This window comes from Alosa pseudoharengus, unplaced genomic scaffold (genome assembly GCF_046254945.1).
Source record: "Alosa pseudoharengus isolate Yale_2024_CS ecotype anadromous, Long Island Sound unplaced genomic scaffold, YU_APseudo_1.1 YU_APseudo_1.1_scf_6, whole genome shotgun sequence".
NCBI lineage: Eukaryota > Metazoa > Chordata > Actinopteri > Clupeiformes > Clupeidae > Alosa > Alosa pseudoharengus.
Genome location: NW_027468848.1, coordinates 41876858 through 41893599, shown reverse-complemented (window position 1 = coordinate 41893599; position 16742 = coordinate 41876858). Strand labels below are relative to the sequence as shown.

Genomic DNA, 16742 nt, shown 5'->3' with positions numbered 1-16742 from the left:
TTGAGATATTGTTGCCAACACGTACTACTTGAGGCCTCTGACAGAGGAAGTCCAGTAGCCAGTTGCAGAGGTAGGTACTGAGTCCCAGTTTGTCAAGTTTGCAGATGAGTTGTTGTGGTATTATGGTGTTGAATGCAGAACTGAAGTCTATAAACAGCAATCTCACATATGACATACATACATTTGGGTTTTCTCGCGGTGGGCATCTTTGTGATGTGTCGATCTCAGTAGCCGCCATTTCCTCCTGAGGAGTAGCCTCCACTCCGGCTGGAGTAGCCGCCGCCACCGCCTCTGCTGTAGGAACAATCTCCGCCGCCACCGTATCCACAATCTCTGCCGCCACCGTATCCACGATCACCGCCTCCATATCCACCGCCACCTCCATATCCTCCTCTGCCGCGACCGCCGATAACTCAAATTCCCTTTCTACAGTCATCTAAACAAGGCAATCAAATTCCAGGACCAGCATAGATGACTTTTTTAATTCTTGGATAATCTTCTCTGGTGCCAATTGAGCATTTCTCAATTTTGGATTAAAAAGCAAAGTAACTTAAGTTACTGAGAATTGTACCGAGTAAAATATTACTGAAATTGTATTGGTAAAGCCTTACATTACTGCATTACAGCAAAAAGCAATGCATTACTGTAATTACATTACTTTTTTAATGCATTACTCCCAACACTGCCTTTCATGTATCAAAATCAAACTCAGCATATGGACTCAAAACCCCATTAGGAGGACACTCGAAAAGGGGCAATGCAATTAGAAAAACTAACTAACACAAAAACATTTTCAACAGTTCACATATTTTTTCCGATCATTACCACACTTGACACACATGATCTTCACACCATCGCTCACACATGCATTACTTTCTGGAGCCATTTTTAAAATGGATTGCCCGTCACAGCCAAACGAAATCAGTGGTGAAGCCGCCAAATAGGAAGAGAGCTTATATCTCAGCAAAGCTTCCACGTATCAAACCCAAACTACATGGCCCCAGTACCCAATTAAGAGGAGGTTCAAGAAATTGACCACTATGGTGGTGGTGTTATAATCACAGGAAGTAGGTTCATATGTCATCAACGCTTTCATGTATAGAAACCAAACTTGGTATGTGGACTCACGACCCCATCTTGAAACAACAGAATAAATTTGCCAGTCAAAGCCAATCAAAATCAGCAGCAAAGCTGCCAAACAGAAAGTGACTTTATATCTCAGCCAATCTTTGGTTGCTAGACATGAAACTTGCTGTGACTGCTTACAGCCATGTCTTGATATAACAGCATTGAATTGCCTTGGCAACTCCTACTTGACTGCTTGCCCCCCTCATTGCTGCTTGCAGCTATATTTATTGTTATTATTATTATTATCATCATCATCATTATGGTTGTCCTATGCACAACTGGCAGAATGGTGAAACTGAAATAAAAATTGAGATGGAAGCTGCAATAAAGACTCTCCACTTTCTTTTTCATTCAAGTCCTGCCAGTGTAATTTCATCCTTAGATACATATGGTCCAAGAAGAGGGATAGCCTGCCATGAGACCAGAACATAGTGCTATTGTGGTTAATTTACTTAACTTGTGGCCCCATTTTTATTTTTTTTTGTCCGACACTGCATATCATCTACTTAGGAGGGCACTGTTCCCGCATGCTTTGGCCCATCATCAAATGCTTGACCTCTTTTGAAAGCTGACTTCTCAGAAACAGTCAGAGTGACTGTGTGATGTACTGACAAAGAGTTACAGTGGCTTGAATGTTGTTTTTGTATTGTATTGTAACGCGGACGATGCCGGGGATGTCAAGGGCTAACCTATTAGAGCAGTGTTGATCCTGCTCCATTCAACTGCCTGCAGACTTGCTTAAAGAACAGTTTGCATTTAGAGCTATTGAGCACAACATATGCTTATATAGTGTTGAAATACCTTTAGTTTTATTTAACTTTGCGGCTGAAATAAATTGGTTATTGGTTAAGTTAGGCTCTGACATCATTTTTTTATTTATTTTGTGACCAACTCATTTACTTCCAGTGCAAAATATAAACGTCATCATGAGTCCCAGCAACACATAGTATAGTAACACAAGTATCCATCACATAAGTTTTACTGCTCCATTGGCCACTAGGGGCGCTATGGTGCGATAACGCATCAGATGTTGAGATCCTCTCTCCAGGTCCACAACATATTCTCTGCAAGAGATTACAAATGGGTTTGTGAGTTCACATTAACAAATTCACTCAAAGAAATCAGTTAATGATGTGACGAACAGTAAGGGCTGTCATGAAAAGGTCCATACATCCCTATGTTTGAGATGGCAAATAGAGAATTCAATCATCTTTACACCAGTTGCCTACCTTTGCTCATCAGTTTCAGGGTCCACTAGAATATTCTCCTGTCTCTCTTTCACATTAAGAAATACAAAAGTGTCCAGACAGGGCCTAGGCACTGTGAAGAAATCAGAAATCAGATCTTAAAAGTGCTGTAACAGTGCACATAACGTTGCTCAACCTAGACCTGACCAACTGCAGCAACCCTAGATCATAGCACTGCCCCCACAGGGAGGCTCTAACCTATTTGCTTAGTTAAATCCAGGTGGTGACCTTTTTTTGGCCAGGCAGTGTATATTATCCTGTTTATTCTAATATTTTGAGATACTAATTTTGGGTTTTTCGTGAGCTGTAAATCGTAATAAAGATAAAAAAAAAAAAAATGACTTGAAATATGTCACTTAAATGAACTTCCCCCCAATTTTTTTCTCCATACTCACCAGCTTTAAGCATGTCCATATGCTGCAGGTTGGGAGGCATGTGTTTCAGAGCCACTTTATTCATATAATTCTCTGTGTTAACCAGATACCTGTTCAAAGACAAAATAATAATAATAATAATAATCATCATCATACAAAATATTTACCAGACAATTGACTCTTTGTCAATGATATTTTACAACTCACTCTCTGGCAAATATGGATTCTTCAGCTGTCAAGTATGATGGGTCGCCTTCTTCACGGCTTTTCTCTTTCTCAAGAATGTGAGGGAAGAACTTCTCTATCTGCAAGCATAAGGCAAAAAAATGCTATTTATTTTTTCTTAATTTAATTGATCTTATCCATGGAAACTACACCAATAATATTATATTTGACCGATACAATTTAAAAGGTCTTTGTAATGTATCTGTATTAGTCCATGAGCCACAGGGGGTCGTCACTACCACTTGGGGGGGCAAATTCTTACTATATTTTTCTGAAAGCTACATATCTCTGGAGTATAAAATGGTATGATAGCAAGTTGGATCTTGTAGCTTTGTGGCTGTACAGGCCTTCAAAGTTGACCTCTGATTTGAAAAAAAAGGAAATTCCGCCTATTGGCTTTTTTTGTTAAAACACTCATAAGAGCCCAGAAAATAATCCAAATCTTATTATTACTGATGCATATGTGGTGTTTGATGTTGGCATACATATTTTGACTCATTATGTGATTTTGCTCTTCATTTTGGTTGATAAATTTATGTGCAAAAAAAAGCTAATTTGAGTTTTCAAAGCAACATGTTATGGCAATACCTGAATGCAGACCTTATTGATCATTACTATTCTACCTTCCTTACTATCAATTGCGAGTTGAAATTAATGTTAAATGATGACATACATAGGTCTGCAGTACAAATGTTTTTTAAATTGTGGCTGAAACCAGTACAAAGGATCTTTAATCTATTCATTGAATTCATCATCGTCAGAACAGGAGCACAGAGGATGCCATCTCTATGGCACTTCACTCTGCCCTGTCCTATCTTGACAAAGCAACACCTATGTAAGAATGCTGTTCATTGACTTCAGCTCAGCGTTCAACACCATCATCCCCTCCAAACTGATCACCAAACTCAGTGAACTGGGCATCAATACCTCCCTCTGTAACTGGACTCTGGACTACTTGTATTGCATTCATTGTGTCTACACTTGAGATAAATAAGTTTGGTTTTTCTTTTATCACATACATATTGGTAGATGTTTTTTCTTTACCTTGACATGTTTCGACGTATACTTCCATCTTCATCAGAAGGTTACACGGTGGAGTAGTGTGACGCGTTTTTATCAGCTAATGTTGTTACGGAGGTGTGATCCACCTGTCAGTTTTTTGACAGGTGGACCACACCTCCTGCTGTCAGTCAGCCACCCCCCAGGACGGCACTCCAGGTATGGGAGAGCATATATGCTCCCTCATCTCTGTTCATCGTCTTTGGGCTCCGCTTTCTTATTTCAATCGCCTCCTTTATCGGTGGTATCGGTTGTTCTCCTGCTTAATGACTCTGGCATGCAGGAGGTGTGGTCCACCTGTCAAAAAACTGACAGGTGGATCACACCTCCGTAACAACATTAGCTGATAAAAACGCGTCACACTACTCCACCGTGTGACCTTCTGATGAAGACAGAAGTATACGTCGAAACATGTCAAGGTAAAGAAAAAACATCTACCAATATATGTGTATGTGATAAAAGAAAAACCAAACTTATGGATTCTGGACTTCCTAACCAACAGACCTCAGTCTGTTAGGTTAGATAATCGCACCTCCTCAACCATCGAACACCAGTGTACCACAGGGATGTGTGCTGAGCCATCTCCTCTACTCCCTCTTCACCTACGACTGCACACCTGTACATGGCTCTAACACCATTGTCAAGTTTGCTCTCTACACAAATATAGCCCACTCAGACGGACTGTTTGCTCTCCATCATTACCTTCAAAAAAGACCTAACAACCAGAGCCCTCCCACTGATTTCATTGTGGAACTGACACGCTGGACTCTTAACAACAACTTCTTCTTATTTCAGGACAAGTTATACAGGCAGGTCATGGGAACCGCGATGGGCGCTGCGTATGCTCTGAACTATGCTGGCCTCTACCTGGGCCTATGGGAGGAACGGTACGTCTTGAGTTCAAGTAACCCCTACAGACATTACATCCAGTACTATGGGCGCTACATAGACGATTTACTCATAATTTTTTCTGGTTCTGTCCAACAGCTGAACGAATTCCACCTATACTTGAATAGCATCAACCCCAACATAAAGTTAAGCTTGGACTTCAGCTCAACCTCAATCAACTTCCTTGATTTGAAAATCTATGCGGACACGGAGGGGGCCCTTCACACCACCATTTACAGGAAGCCCACCGACAGGAACACCATCCTCCGAGCAGACAGCTTCCACCCAGTCAACTTAATTTCAAACATCCCATACGGTCAGTTTCAGAGACTCCAACGAATCTGTGACTCAGACAATGATTTTGAAGTTCAGTCAACTGACGTATGAACGTTTTAAACAAAGGGGCTACAAGGACATAACATTGAACCGTGCATTGACTAAAACAAAATCAACTGAACGAGCTAATCTCTTCAAACCCAAACCCAAGAAACCTGTGAGCAACAGAACCTTTTGCTCCCTACAGTACAGTAACCAAACCAACAAAATCAAACAAATCATCAAAAGCAACTGGGACATCTTACTGAGTGACACTGCTCTGGCCCCTGTCTTTGCTGAACCCCCCCCAGTTTGCTGTGAAAAGGGCCCCTACCCTCAAGGACAAGTTGGTAAGAAATTACATCCCTGTTCCCAAACCAAAAACGTTCCTGACCAAACCCACAGGCACTTTCCAGTGCGGCGCATGTAGACACTGCCCACACATTAACAAGTCAACCACCTTCATGAATGCAACTGGTACCAAATCTTTTCATTGTAAACAATTTGCAAATTGCAACTCTACTCATGTCATATATCGTCTTGACTGCAAGTGTGGCTGTTTCTACATTGGCCTCACTAAGAGGAGACTCAGGGTCCGTTTTGGAGAACATAAGTATGCAATCAAAAACAAAAATTTGAACTATCCCATCGCCAAACACTTTCAGTCCTCCTCACAGTGTAACCCCACAGAACTTAAAGTAATGGTCATTGAGGTCATCGAAAAGGACATTAGGGGTGGGGATAGACTGAGAGCATTGGCCCAGAGAGAATCCTTTTGGAATGACACCTTAGAGGCAGTGAACTTTTCTGGACTGAATGAGGAACTGGACTTTTCTGTGTTTTTATGAGAATCTGATATGTACTTAGTTTACTGAACTTAAACTGGTATTTAACATTAACATGTTGGATTATTTTGTATCTATGTCTTGTTGTGTCTAATTGAGGTTAAATCAGTCACGTGATTGAATCACATGACTTTTTGGACTTTAAAAACACACCTGTGTGATACTGTTGTAATCAGTCCTGAAGAAGGTCGCACGCGACCGAAACGCGTCGGCTTGATGTCCCACTCAGATAAATAAAGGACTTTTAACTATACTTCAGACTAGAGCCCGACCGATTTATCGGCGGGCCGATATTAAGGCATTTTCCAAACTATCGGTATCGGCATTTATAATGGCCGATAAATGAATATTTTAAAAATAAAATAAAAACGGACGAAACACCCTTCAACCATGTCATGAGTGTTGGCGTTGTATAGTTTGTCCACCAGAGGGCACTCTACACCGTCCCTGCTGGCAACACTCGTGTATAACGCACCACACATCCTGCAACCTGCTGATCCAGCCAGAGTCGAGCAGAGAGAACCAGTTATCCGCAAGTGAGATCATCAGTGAAGTGTGTTCATGGTGATTTGGTCACGAGACATACATTGCTTGAAATAACAATTAAAAGAACATCCTCATCAGTTCTCTTAACTCAAATAAGCGTGCCAAAATTCGTGAAAACAATGTCCAGTTTTGCTACTGTTAAATAAGCCGAGAGTGAAGCGGAATTAGCTAATAATTACGTTACGTTGTAGTTGACTGTCTGTCCTTTTAACCTTTGACAATGTGACTGAAGATGTATTTCTTTAATAGCGTGACAGTTATAGCAGTGAGACGTATCATCTCTCCCCGGCCTGTTATTTTGAAAGTGTATGTTTTACAATTTGCAGTTATCCATTGCTAAATTAGGGCTCATCATAGACTACCACAAACCACAAAGCTAGCTAATGCCATGAATATCAGTGGAAGTAGCTTATAAGGCAATAGGGACTAATTATTACACACGCACACTCAAACATTTAAGAGTGACCTTTATCTTGTTTAATGATAAATGACAAATGATGATGATAGTAATAATGTCATCATTATTTTTTGTAATTATTACAAAGTTATATTTATGAAGCTTACCAAGTCTTTTAATACTGGTAACTTTGATTTGGTTGTTGTTGTTATTATTATGTTTTTGTTCAAAAGACAAAATTTCATATCTTAAGTTTCTATTTTTATACATTTTATTTATCAGAACTTTAATATATTTCGATGTTCCTCTGTTCCACTGTGAAAATATTATTTAAAAATAAACAAGTTTGTTTTTTAAATGCATTATCATATTATTTTAGTCAATACTCATAAATAACTACAAATAACTAATATTAGGGAAATCTGTTAATGTTTTGTTGCGCGTTTCTGAAAAAAAAATATATATATCGGCCGATATATCGGAATATCGGATTTTTAAATAAACAAATATTTGTATCGGTATCGGCCTTCAAAATCCTTTATCGGGCTCTACTTCAGACGTGCCTCGGACCCTCTCTCTGCTCTACACTTATGTTACTGTTGAACGTAGGCCTAACTGGTATCATTACAAACATTATTCGGTGTCCTAAACACTGGCATTTTATGGCATTGTGTCATGTCGTTGCAAAATCTAGAGAAATGTGTGAGGTGGTCAGCAGGGGACAATTGAGACACACATTGGATTGTGTTATTACTTGCATTCCACACTATCCACAGCTGTGGTATCGGGGGCAGGAGGATTACTGTTAGCTCAGGCTTTATATAAAATTCTTCAACAGAAGGCCTGCCTCGAATGCAGGCTTGCCCAAAATAAAGGCCTGTGGTTTGCGCAGCCTACAGTAAGTAGGTTAAATAACAGACCCGCCACAATGTGCGGTATGATGATTTTTTACGAGCAAGATGTTTTTGGTGCTCTGTATGTTCTTAAATAACAATGATCATCAGTAGCCTAATATTCGACCATTATTTTGTGTAAATGGGCTATGCATTGGGTTAGACACCAGGGGCCATATTCACAAAGCCTTTTATCTTACCACTAGGAGTAGGCTACTCCTAAATAGCAATAAAAGATTTTAGCTATAGGAGTTTCTCTTATTAAGTTATTCACAAAGCCTTTCAGACCTAGGCTACTCTTAGTAAGGAAAAATGACAACTCCTGAACAGATTCTGGAGCTGAGCGCTCTAGAATCTTTGACTAACAGTCCAAGAGTGAGTGAGTCTTCGTTGCTATGGATGACGTCATTACTCATGCACGAGCTTGACTGAAGTGACCACCTTGATTGGCTGATGATTGTAACGCGGGAATGATTCCAAACACCTCCCTTACGATGAGTGGCAGGTGACAGGTCTGAGAATGCGTGCGCTACACAAGGACAGAAGATGATGAATAACTGAATAAAAAGGCCTAGCCTAAATGAATCAAGAGTAAGGCAAAACAAATAGCCTAGTAGCCTAATGAAACATACGGATTGATGTAGTATCTTTGTAACATTATTAAATTAATCTGTTACTATGCCTACGCCTACGTTTGCAAAAGAGAACATTTTAATTTGATTCACAATAATGTTACATTTAATTTACATGTTGACATTGAGTAGCCTAGTTTTGGTTGTTGCTGGTGGCGTTATTGCATGTTAGTTATGCCTACAATGCAAAATAGGGCTTATTCGCAAACACCGCCGCGGCCATATTGTTGATATGACATTCCAGTTCTATAGGCTATATTCTATGTGACAATCGCTTATTATCGATTATTGTCAACTGGATTACCCCGATATTTATTTATAGCCTAACTCTCTTGTTCATACATCGGCACACGTCGCAGCTGAAGGGGACAAGCGTTCAAGTCGCCTGAGTCAAGGTCGGCGAACTTATATTTGTTCCACCAACGACATCGTCTAACATTGCCATGATCACAGAGAATAAAGTTGCATCTCATTGGACTGCAATTGTATCTTGCGTTTGCCTGTTGCTCACAACCTGCAGCCAAGGACTTTGCTAAAGTAGGCCTAGTTTAAAGTGGGTTAGCCAGTGATCGTTTTTGTCTGATAACTTCTACAGGAGGATCTATGATGCAACTACATGTCTGGCAGAAAGGGCTAACATATTCTCTGTAACATTTCCAAAATCCAAGTGAACAAAACACTATACAAATCAGAAGTATCTACTGATATCTTTCTCCGCTGAGTTTGTTCCTACTATCTGCCACTTGACGTTCCACTAAGACAAGCTGAAAAGGGCGCATCATGAATAAATATATTAGCCTTTAGGCTACTGTAAACGTTGGCTAACATTGCCTACCTAGCAATGCTATCTATGCAAATGCAATTATGTCCAAAGGTAATCTATGGTAGGCGACTACATCAGGCTACTGCTGATGTCTCCGCATTGCATAGGGGCAGCTGTCTGCGCTGTCTAAAACGTATTTAACTTAAGCCCACAGAGGACAATATATATTATATTAAACGTATTTAACTTAAGCCCACAGAGGACAATATATTGTCCTCTGTGGGCTTAAGTTAAATACGTTTTAGACAGCGCAGACAGCTGCCCCTATGCAATGCGGAGACATCAGCAGTAGCCTGATGTAGTCGCCTACCATAGATTACCTTTGGACATAATTGCATTTGCATAGATAGCATTGCTAGGTAGGCAATGTTAGCCAACGTTTACAGTAGCCTAAAGGCTAATATATTTATATAGTATTAATAATACAAATATAATAATGGCGATGTGAGGAGTTGGCTGTAAGTTTAGCCTAGGCTATTTATCCTATGTAGCTACAAGTCTCTCCTGCGCTGACTACTTCTCAGTCTCATTCTATTCTCGTTTTCTGACCATGTCAACATTGAGCAACGAAAATAAGGGAGATTTTCCGGGTTACTCACCCAAAATACAGGGGCATTTCAACATTCGTCCTTCTGTTGCTATCCCTCTGCTGAGAGCAAGAAGTCGTAGGCCTACTACAAAACTGCTGCACTAATTAAACGAGGTGTGAAGCTAAGCTAGAGATTGGCATCAAATCGTGCTCTCTCCCACACTGTTCTGATCACTCTCAAGCAAAACGATGCTTTAAAAACATATTTTCGCTGGAAGGGCAGGGGGTACAGGACAACAGTAAAGAGACGGCCAAGTCAGATGGGGCTAATGTTATGAAAGTAATAAAATATGGGATATTTTACGGGAAAATATTAAAACAGGAAGACAGCTGGGAAAAAGTTGACAGGTAGGCTATGTTTCTGACAGTGGGTGAATCTAGAGCTATTTGCTGTTAGAACGGCCTGTATTGCTGTTGTTAGAACGGCCTGCCCTGTAGCCTAGGCCTATTGCACAACATAGGCCTACCATCACGTTAAATTTTGTACAAATAAATAAATAGCCTACAGCGATCATACCGGCGCTGTCGCGCTTGTCAATTGACAGCTGCATTAAATAGACCTACCTATGCATTTTCTATATCAACAAAATGGCCGCTGCGAACGTTATTACCTGATTATTACGTAGATCGAATAAGCCTAATTGCTTCCTCATGATTGGAAGCTCCTGTAGCTGCATAGGATTTCAAAACAGGCGAAATGCCACAAAACTGGTTTGTGAATAGGTCTGTGAGTTAGGAGTCCTCTCGACTTCTTTTAAGCCGTCACAGCTGGTGGGAAGGTGTGATTTGTTGGGGGCAGGGCCGGATTAACTGGGCACAAATGTCTGATGGCCCCCCTTGCCCCCCAGTCAACGTGAATCGGGTGGTCAGTTAATAGGCTATGCCGAAATAGTTTTCAACATTTTGGGTGAATTAGGAAATGTTCTCAAAGTAGCCTTATGGCTGAAAGCTGCTTGGGATCCCCCCTGTCAAGCAATATAACCATACAAACGTGCGCACTCATTGTTTCAAAAGGAGTAAATTCGGCTTTGTCAGAACTGAGCTGTGGACGACACGGCACGGCATGCCCAATTGAAAATAAATTAATGCAACGCAACACAGACCCCGCTTCTCTCGCGTCAGTCACTGACATGAACGAAACACAGAACCCGCTTCTCTCACGGCAGTCACTGACAGTAGCCTAGAATAAATGCATGGGGAAAAAAACTTCCCCATGACAAAGACATCGTAAAACACTGAAAGTTAATATTTTGTCACTATAACATACATCTGTCCTTTGTCAAATGCGTTATGTTCCAAGTAGCCTAGTGCGTAATTCTGCTTCATAAAGTTGAACAAATACATTTGCTTATTTCACAGAAAAATATAAATAGCCAGTTAGGGTCTACAGTGCAGAGTTGGTAAGTTATGGTAGGCCAACTTGGAGTGAACATACAAACAGGGGAAATTCTTTCTCTAGTAGCTGAGTAGCCTCAGGTGTGCATGTAGACATAAGGCCGAACATGCAAGCGCCAATGAATCGTGCTCTCACGACAATCACGCCGTTAAACTTAAATAGGTTAACATCACTCTAAGTTCGCCTTCAAGCAAGGAAAACGATGATTTGAAGACATCAGTTTCGTTGGAAGGGCAAGGGGTAGCAACAAGGCAACACAGAGACAGGCCCAATGGCAGGGCTGTTATGAGAGTATTAAAATATGGGATATTCTACGGGAAAACATTAAAACGGCAAGACAGCGGGGGGAAGTTAAAATACGTGAGAAACACGGAAAAAGTTGGCATGCATTGTTTCGGTCCCCGTGCACAGGGATTATTTGTCATATTATTAATCACATATGATTATTTGTAAAATTGTGCAAACAGGCGCAACACATATGAAAAGGGTAGCATGCAAGCTCACGGGAAAGATTGATTTAAGAACGTCATCACAGTGTGTGGCTGTGGCGCAAAGCAGCGCGGGCGGAAGACAGCGACAATTGGCAGGGGAGGGTCATGTCTTTTTTAACAATTCTGTCGGAGGGTCATTGAACAATTTCTAGCAGGCAAGGGAGGGTCATGCAACTTTTGACTGAAGCACTCAAAATTCCTCCGGTGGCCCCTTCAATAAATAACGAACAGTCCCTAGATTGCTGCTGGGCTATATGTCTTGGTTCATGTCTGTTAACAACTTATTGCCGTCAAACGCGTAGCCTCTCGCGGTTCCAGGCTCCATTTCTTTTTATGAGACACCCTGCTCACTTGAGCCATCTACCGGTTGTTTGGGTTGTTGCAGCGTCTCATTAGGAAAATACAAATTAAAGTCGCGTGATACCGCGCGCGGACCGCGAGTGAAGCTGGCCAAGTCGAAGCACTGCCAACTGTAATCTGACAATACTGTCCACTCCACCACCCACCAGCAATTTCATACAGACGGATGATAATGTATGTACAGTATGTAAGTATTATATATGGATAGAGTATGAGTTTAAAGCAAAATGGGTTTGAAGCCATCTGGACAAAAATGAGCAAATAATCTGACACCATGTAGTCATGCAATATTTTGTGTTTAATATCTATACAACAACCCTCAACCAACCAAGTTCCTCACCTTCAGTGTCCCAGTTGATGCGTTTGGGCATTGGGTTTAACAAAACAAACAAAAAAAACAATAAAACAACTCAACGGCATGATTTTGTCGGCAGCCAGCGCCGTACCAGCTAGCGCTAATACAATGCCGGCTGTGACAACAAAATCATGCTTTTGGCAGCAGTCAAATATCCCTCCACCCACCCCATCACTGTAAAGCACAGCTGGCAACAGTCCGAGCATTCCTGTGGTTGACACAGGGCAAATTAACTGACAGGTTGAACCCTGCAAAGTATGAAAGCCCACTGTTCCACTGTTGACAAACATCAGACTGATAGCGTTAGCTTAATTAGCCAGACCAGATGCTAACAGCATAGGCTAATACCGTAGCTTAATCGAGTTGAATTATAGAGATATTCAGTAAACTTATGGATAAGTGGATTATCCGCACCACTGGCACTGCCACTAAAGGCAGTAGGCCTAATGTCACTGCGGATCTAGAGAGGGGACTGAATATGCCTACCGTTACCGGCCTGGTAGATGCTGAACCCCCGAGTGACGTTGGTGCCTCCCGAAATGTCGAAGGTTGTGACAGTCTTGGTCCCAGTCACAATCGCAAACATCAGAGGACTGAGGGGAAATTGAGTTCATGGGTGAGGTGACCGTGGCTGACAACCTTCAGTTTTGTTTCACCTTTTGTGAAGTGTGTCAGACATGCGAGGAACAAAAACTTTTGATGTTTTCCATTAGGAGGGAGGGAGCTTTCCTTTTAGATGGCTTCAATAACTTCAGGAAAAAGGCCCAGAGAAATTCCGAGCTCATGAAAATTCCTAGTGCCACTGAAAAACTCTCCCCAAATACACAAATTATGTGCAAATGTTCTCCAGATCAAAAAATGGGTATATGGGACTTCCGGTTTTGCAAATGGCAGAGTAAGCAGCAGACCGGAAGAGCTCTGTCTGAATTTGACATTTATTTCACATTCTTGATTCGAAAACCATATTTAGACTTTGGTGACCTGCCTGTATCGGTCTTGGACATATTATGTGCTCAATTCACTGAAATGAGCAATAAGGACAAAGTTAAGGACAAAAAAACGAAAACAAGAACAGTGGCAGAGAGCTAGCCTCAAACCAGGCTAGCAACAACCATGACTGAAAAAGCAGCCCGGTGTCGATAACTGAAATACAGACACTAAGTGTAACTGCACATGTGTGAGCGCGGGGCGGGCAGTCGTATAGAGAAACAATACCAGTGCTGTATGTGTAGAAAGTGCTCCAGTAAAGTTAAATGTTTTGTACCCTTCGTTGTCAACGCACAGATTTCTTCCAATCACGCCACCATCGCCATACAAGACCAGATGATTCAAGCAACTGAAACAGCGATGAATGACTTTGACGAGAGAATGGCTACAATGGAGTCCACACTTAGCTGCCTAGCAAAGGAGAACGAGCCGCTTAAACTGAAGTTTGACGAGCTTGAGAACAGATCCAGAAGATGCACCATATGAATAACCGGCATACCAGAGGAAGGAGAAGGCAAACAACCAACTTCTTTCATAGAATCTTTCCTGCAAGACGTTTTTGGAGCTGAGGCTTTACCCTGCCTTGTGGTCGTTGATAGAGCACATAGGCTAGCCGTCCAGAAGAGGCAAGTCAATACACTGCGTCATAGCATGTATTCACCACTTCCAGATGAAGCAATGAATAATGCAACTAGCGCGTGAAAGAGACTCCCTAGACCAGGGGTCCCCAACCTTTTATGTGCCATGGACCGGTTTGATTCCCTTTTTTTTTTTTTCACGGACCGGGGGTGGGGGATAGTGGGTTGGGGGGGTTCCATGTTCCATATGTGTTGTGCATGCATTACTTGAAAAGAACTAGCTCCAGTTATGTATGAACAGTGAAGGTAACGAACTCTTAAAAATGTGAAAAACTTCAGTAAAAATTTAACAATAGGCCTATGAACTATGAAAATTGAACAACTTGAAGCTACATCTATCAAGTGTGAACATGCTTAACAAAATATGGGAACAAAACATGGGAACTAAACGTGCATTACGAATATAATCAGTGGGAGCCCTGTGCTTGTTTCCCTGCAACAAGAAGGTTCCATCTGGGGGTGATGGAAGACAGTGACACCCTCAGTGTGTTTGAAATGTCCAGTCGATTGCGCAATTTGCTCTTAGTTGCAGTCATTGCAGAAAACCCGGCCTCGCATATAGATACGTGGTGGAAAATGGTAGCAACGTTTTCAGCGCTTTTAGGGCTCTCTCGGGATATTCTGCTATGGTTTTGATCCAAAAACCCGCCAGAGAGGTTTCCTCATACACACTCTTAAGACCACCATCATTTGCAATTTCGATCAACTGCTCTTCCTCCTGCGCTGACAAGTTAGGACTATTCTGGATATTGACAAATGGGTTGCGAACCCACTCATTGGTTTGCCGTGGATCTTTGGAGGATGGGAAGTAGCCTAACGCTCAAACTCATTTGAAAGCGCAACAAGGTGATCGCGCACCAGCTGCGAGAGAAAGGGCCCTGCCTCAGTCTCTCCCAAAACCCCCACTACTGTTTGGAACATATCAAATACACCCCGTTCCCATTCGTCCCCACAAATCAAGCTTGGCTTTAAATACAGTGACTTTATCTGCCAGTTTAAAGACAGTCGTCATTCTCCCCTGGAGTGACAGGTTGAGGTCATTAAGCAACCCGAATATGCCACACAGGTAAGCAAGTTTTGACACCCAGTCCTCATCACTAAAATGTGCAGCTAACGTTGACTTTTTTTTCTGTAAGAAATCTCTGCAGCGGCTCTCGCAACTTAAACACTCTGGCCAGTGCTAAAGATGCTTGTTTTTTGTTGCTCATTCTAGCAGTTTAGCTAACTTCGTGTGACACTACCGTTCGCAAAAAACTGATCAAGTGAAGTGAGCTGACCTGAGGCTGCGCAGCGCTGAAGGCAATATGTAAAGTGCTGAAGGCGGGACAGACAGACGAAAGAAAATAGACCTTGCAAAATGCAAACATGCGTGCAATCAAACAACTGCATATAGGCCTATGCCATGTAAAAACGTGACATTATTGCGAATTAAATTTAGTTTAGTTTGCATGCATTTTTTTAAAACTCATGTCGTAGGCTACGGCCCGGTTAGGAATGTCCCACGGTCCGGTACTGGGCCGCGGCCCGGTGGTTGGGGACCGCTGCCCTAGACTACAAGGGGTCAGACATCCATATCTACGCCGACTACAGCGCTGAGGTAGCCAGAAACAGCCACGTTTGCCCCGATCAAAGCCTGGCTCAAAAAAGATGGATGGCGCTTCAGTCTACTGTTCCCTGCTAAACTCCGAGTGACCGTCAATGGTAACAAGCACAAGTTTAACATGTCGTCTGAAGTGGCAGCCTTTTTGGAAAGAATTTCACTGCTCTGCTAAAATATGTGTAAACAAGACATGTACCGCTGGGCCTGATTAAAATGATAATACTACCAAAGTTTTTATATATTTTCCAAAATATACCCATTTTAATTAAAAGATCTTTCTTATAAATCAAGTCGGATTAGCAGAGCCCAACTCCAGAGACCAAAATGTTCTGGAGAAATGGCTTTGCTCCTATTACTGGTCATGCAACATGCAGAAGTTAATTCACTGGGTGGAAGACCTATCTATTGGACAATCTGACTAAATCTGCTTAGCAGCAAATTTAGTCCAAATGTTATTGTTAATAACTCCATAAGAATATGGGCTCAGTTTAGAAGTCATTTTGGGCTTCAAAGAGCCTCCACCCTTTCCCCAGTCGAGTCAAATGATATGTTCACTCCCTCCTGCATAGATGCAACATTTACTGCATGGTCTAACAAAGGGATCAGAACAATTGTTCATTGAAGATGTATTTGCTTCTTTCCTTCAATTTTCACAAACCAATGACCTACCCAAAAATAATTTCTTCCGCTAACTGCAGATCAGGAGTTTTGTACAAAAAACATTTAGCTCATTTCCAGATAAACCCACAAAGACACAATATGATTGTATCCTTGAGCTCGATTCAGACCGTAAAGGTCTAATATCCCAGGTCTATAATTGTATTGGTAAGATTGACCCTCACACAACTGCACATTTGAAACATTTGAAATAGAGGACCAATGTGACTATCTTAGACTTGATACAAACATCATCCACATCTGCTAGCACTGCATAAAAAGTGGGATTTTCGTCCC

The 16742-nt window shown here is 41.6% G+C and overlaps 1 protein-coding gene across 2 annotated transcripts in view; it reads right to left on the bottom strand.

Moving 5' to 3' along the window:
* Positions 1-1979: 1979 nt before the first annotated feature.
* gins4 (GINS complex subunit 4 (Sld5 homolog)) overlaps positions 1980-16742 on the bottom strand; it is a 60246-nt gene continuing 45483 nt past the window's right edge. For both annotated transcript variants that reach the window (XM_076270535.1, XM_076270536.1), the window contains 4 exons: positions 2957-3054; positions 2771-2859; positions 2358-2448; positions 1980-2192 (listed from right to left, as the gene is read on the bottom strand). In XM_076270535.1, the coding sequence (XP_076126650.1) occupies positions 2096-2192; positions 2358-2448; positions 2771-2859; positions 2957-3054 (375 nt within the window). In that variant the 3' untranslated portion in view covers positions 1980-2095. The remainder of the gene's footprint in view (positions 2193-2357; positions 2449-2770; positions 2860-2956; positions 3055-16742) is intronic.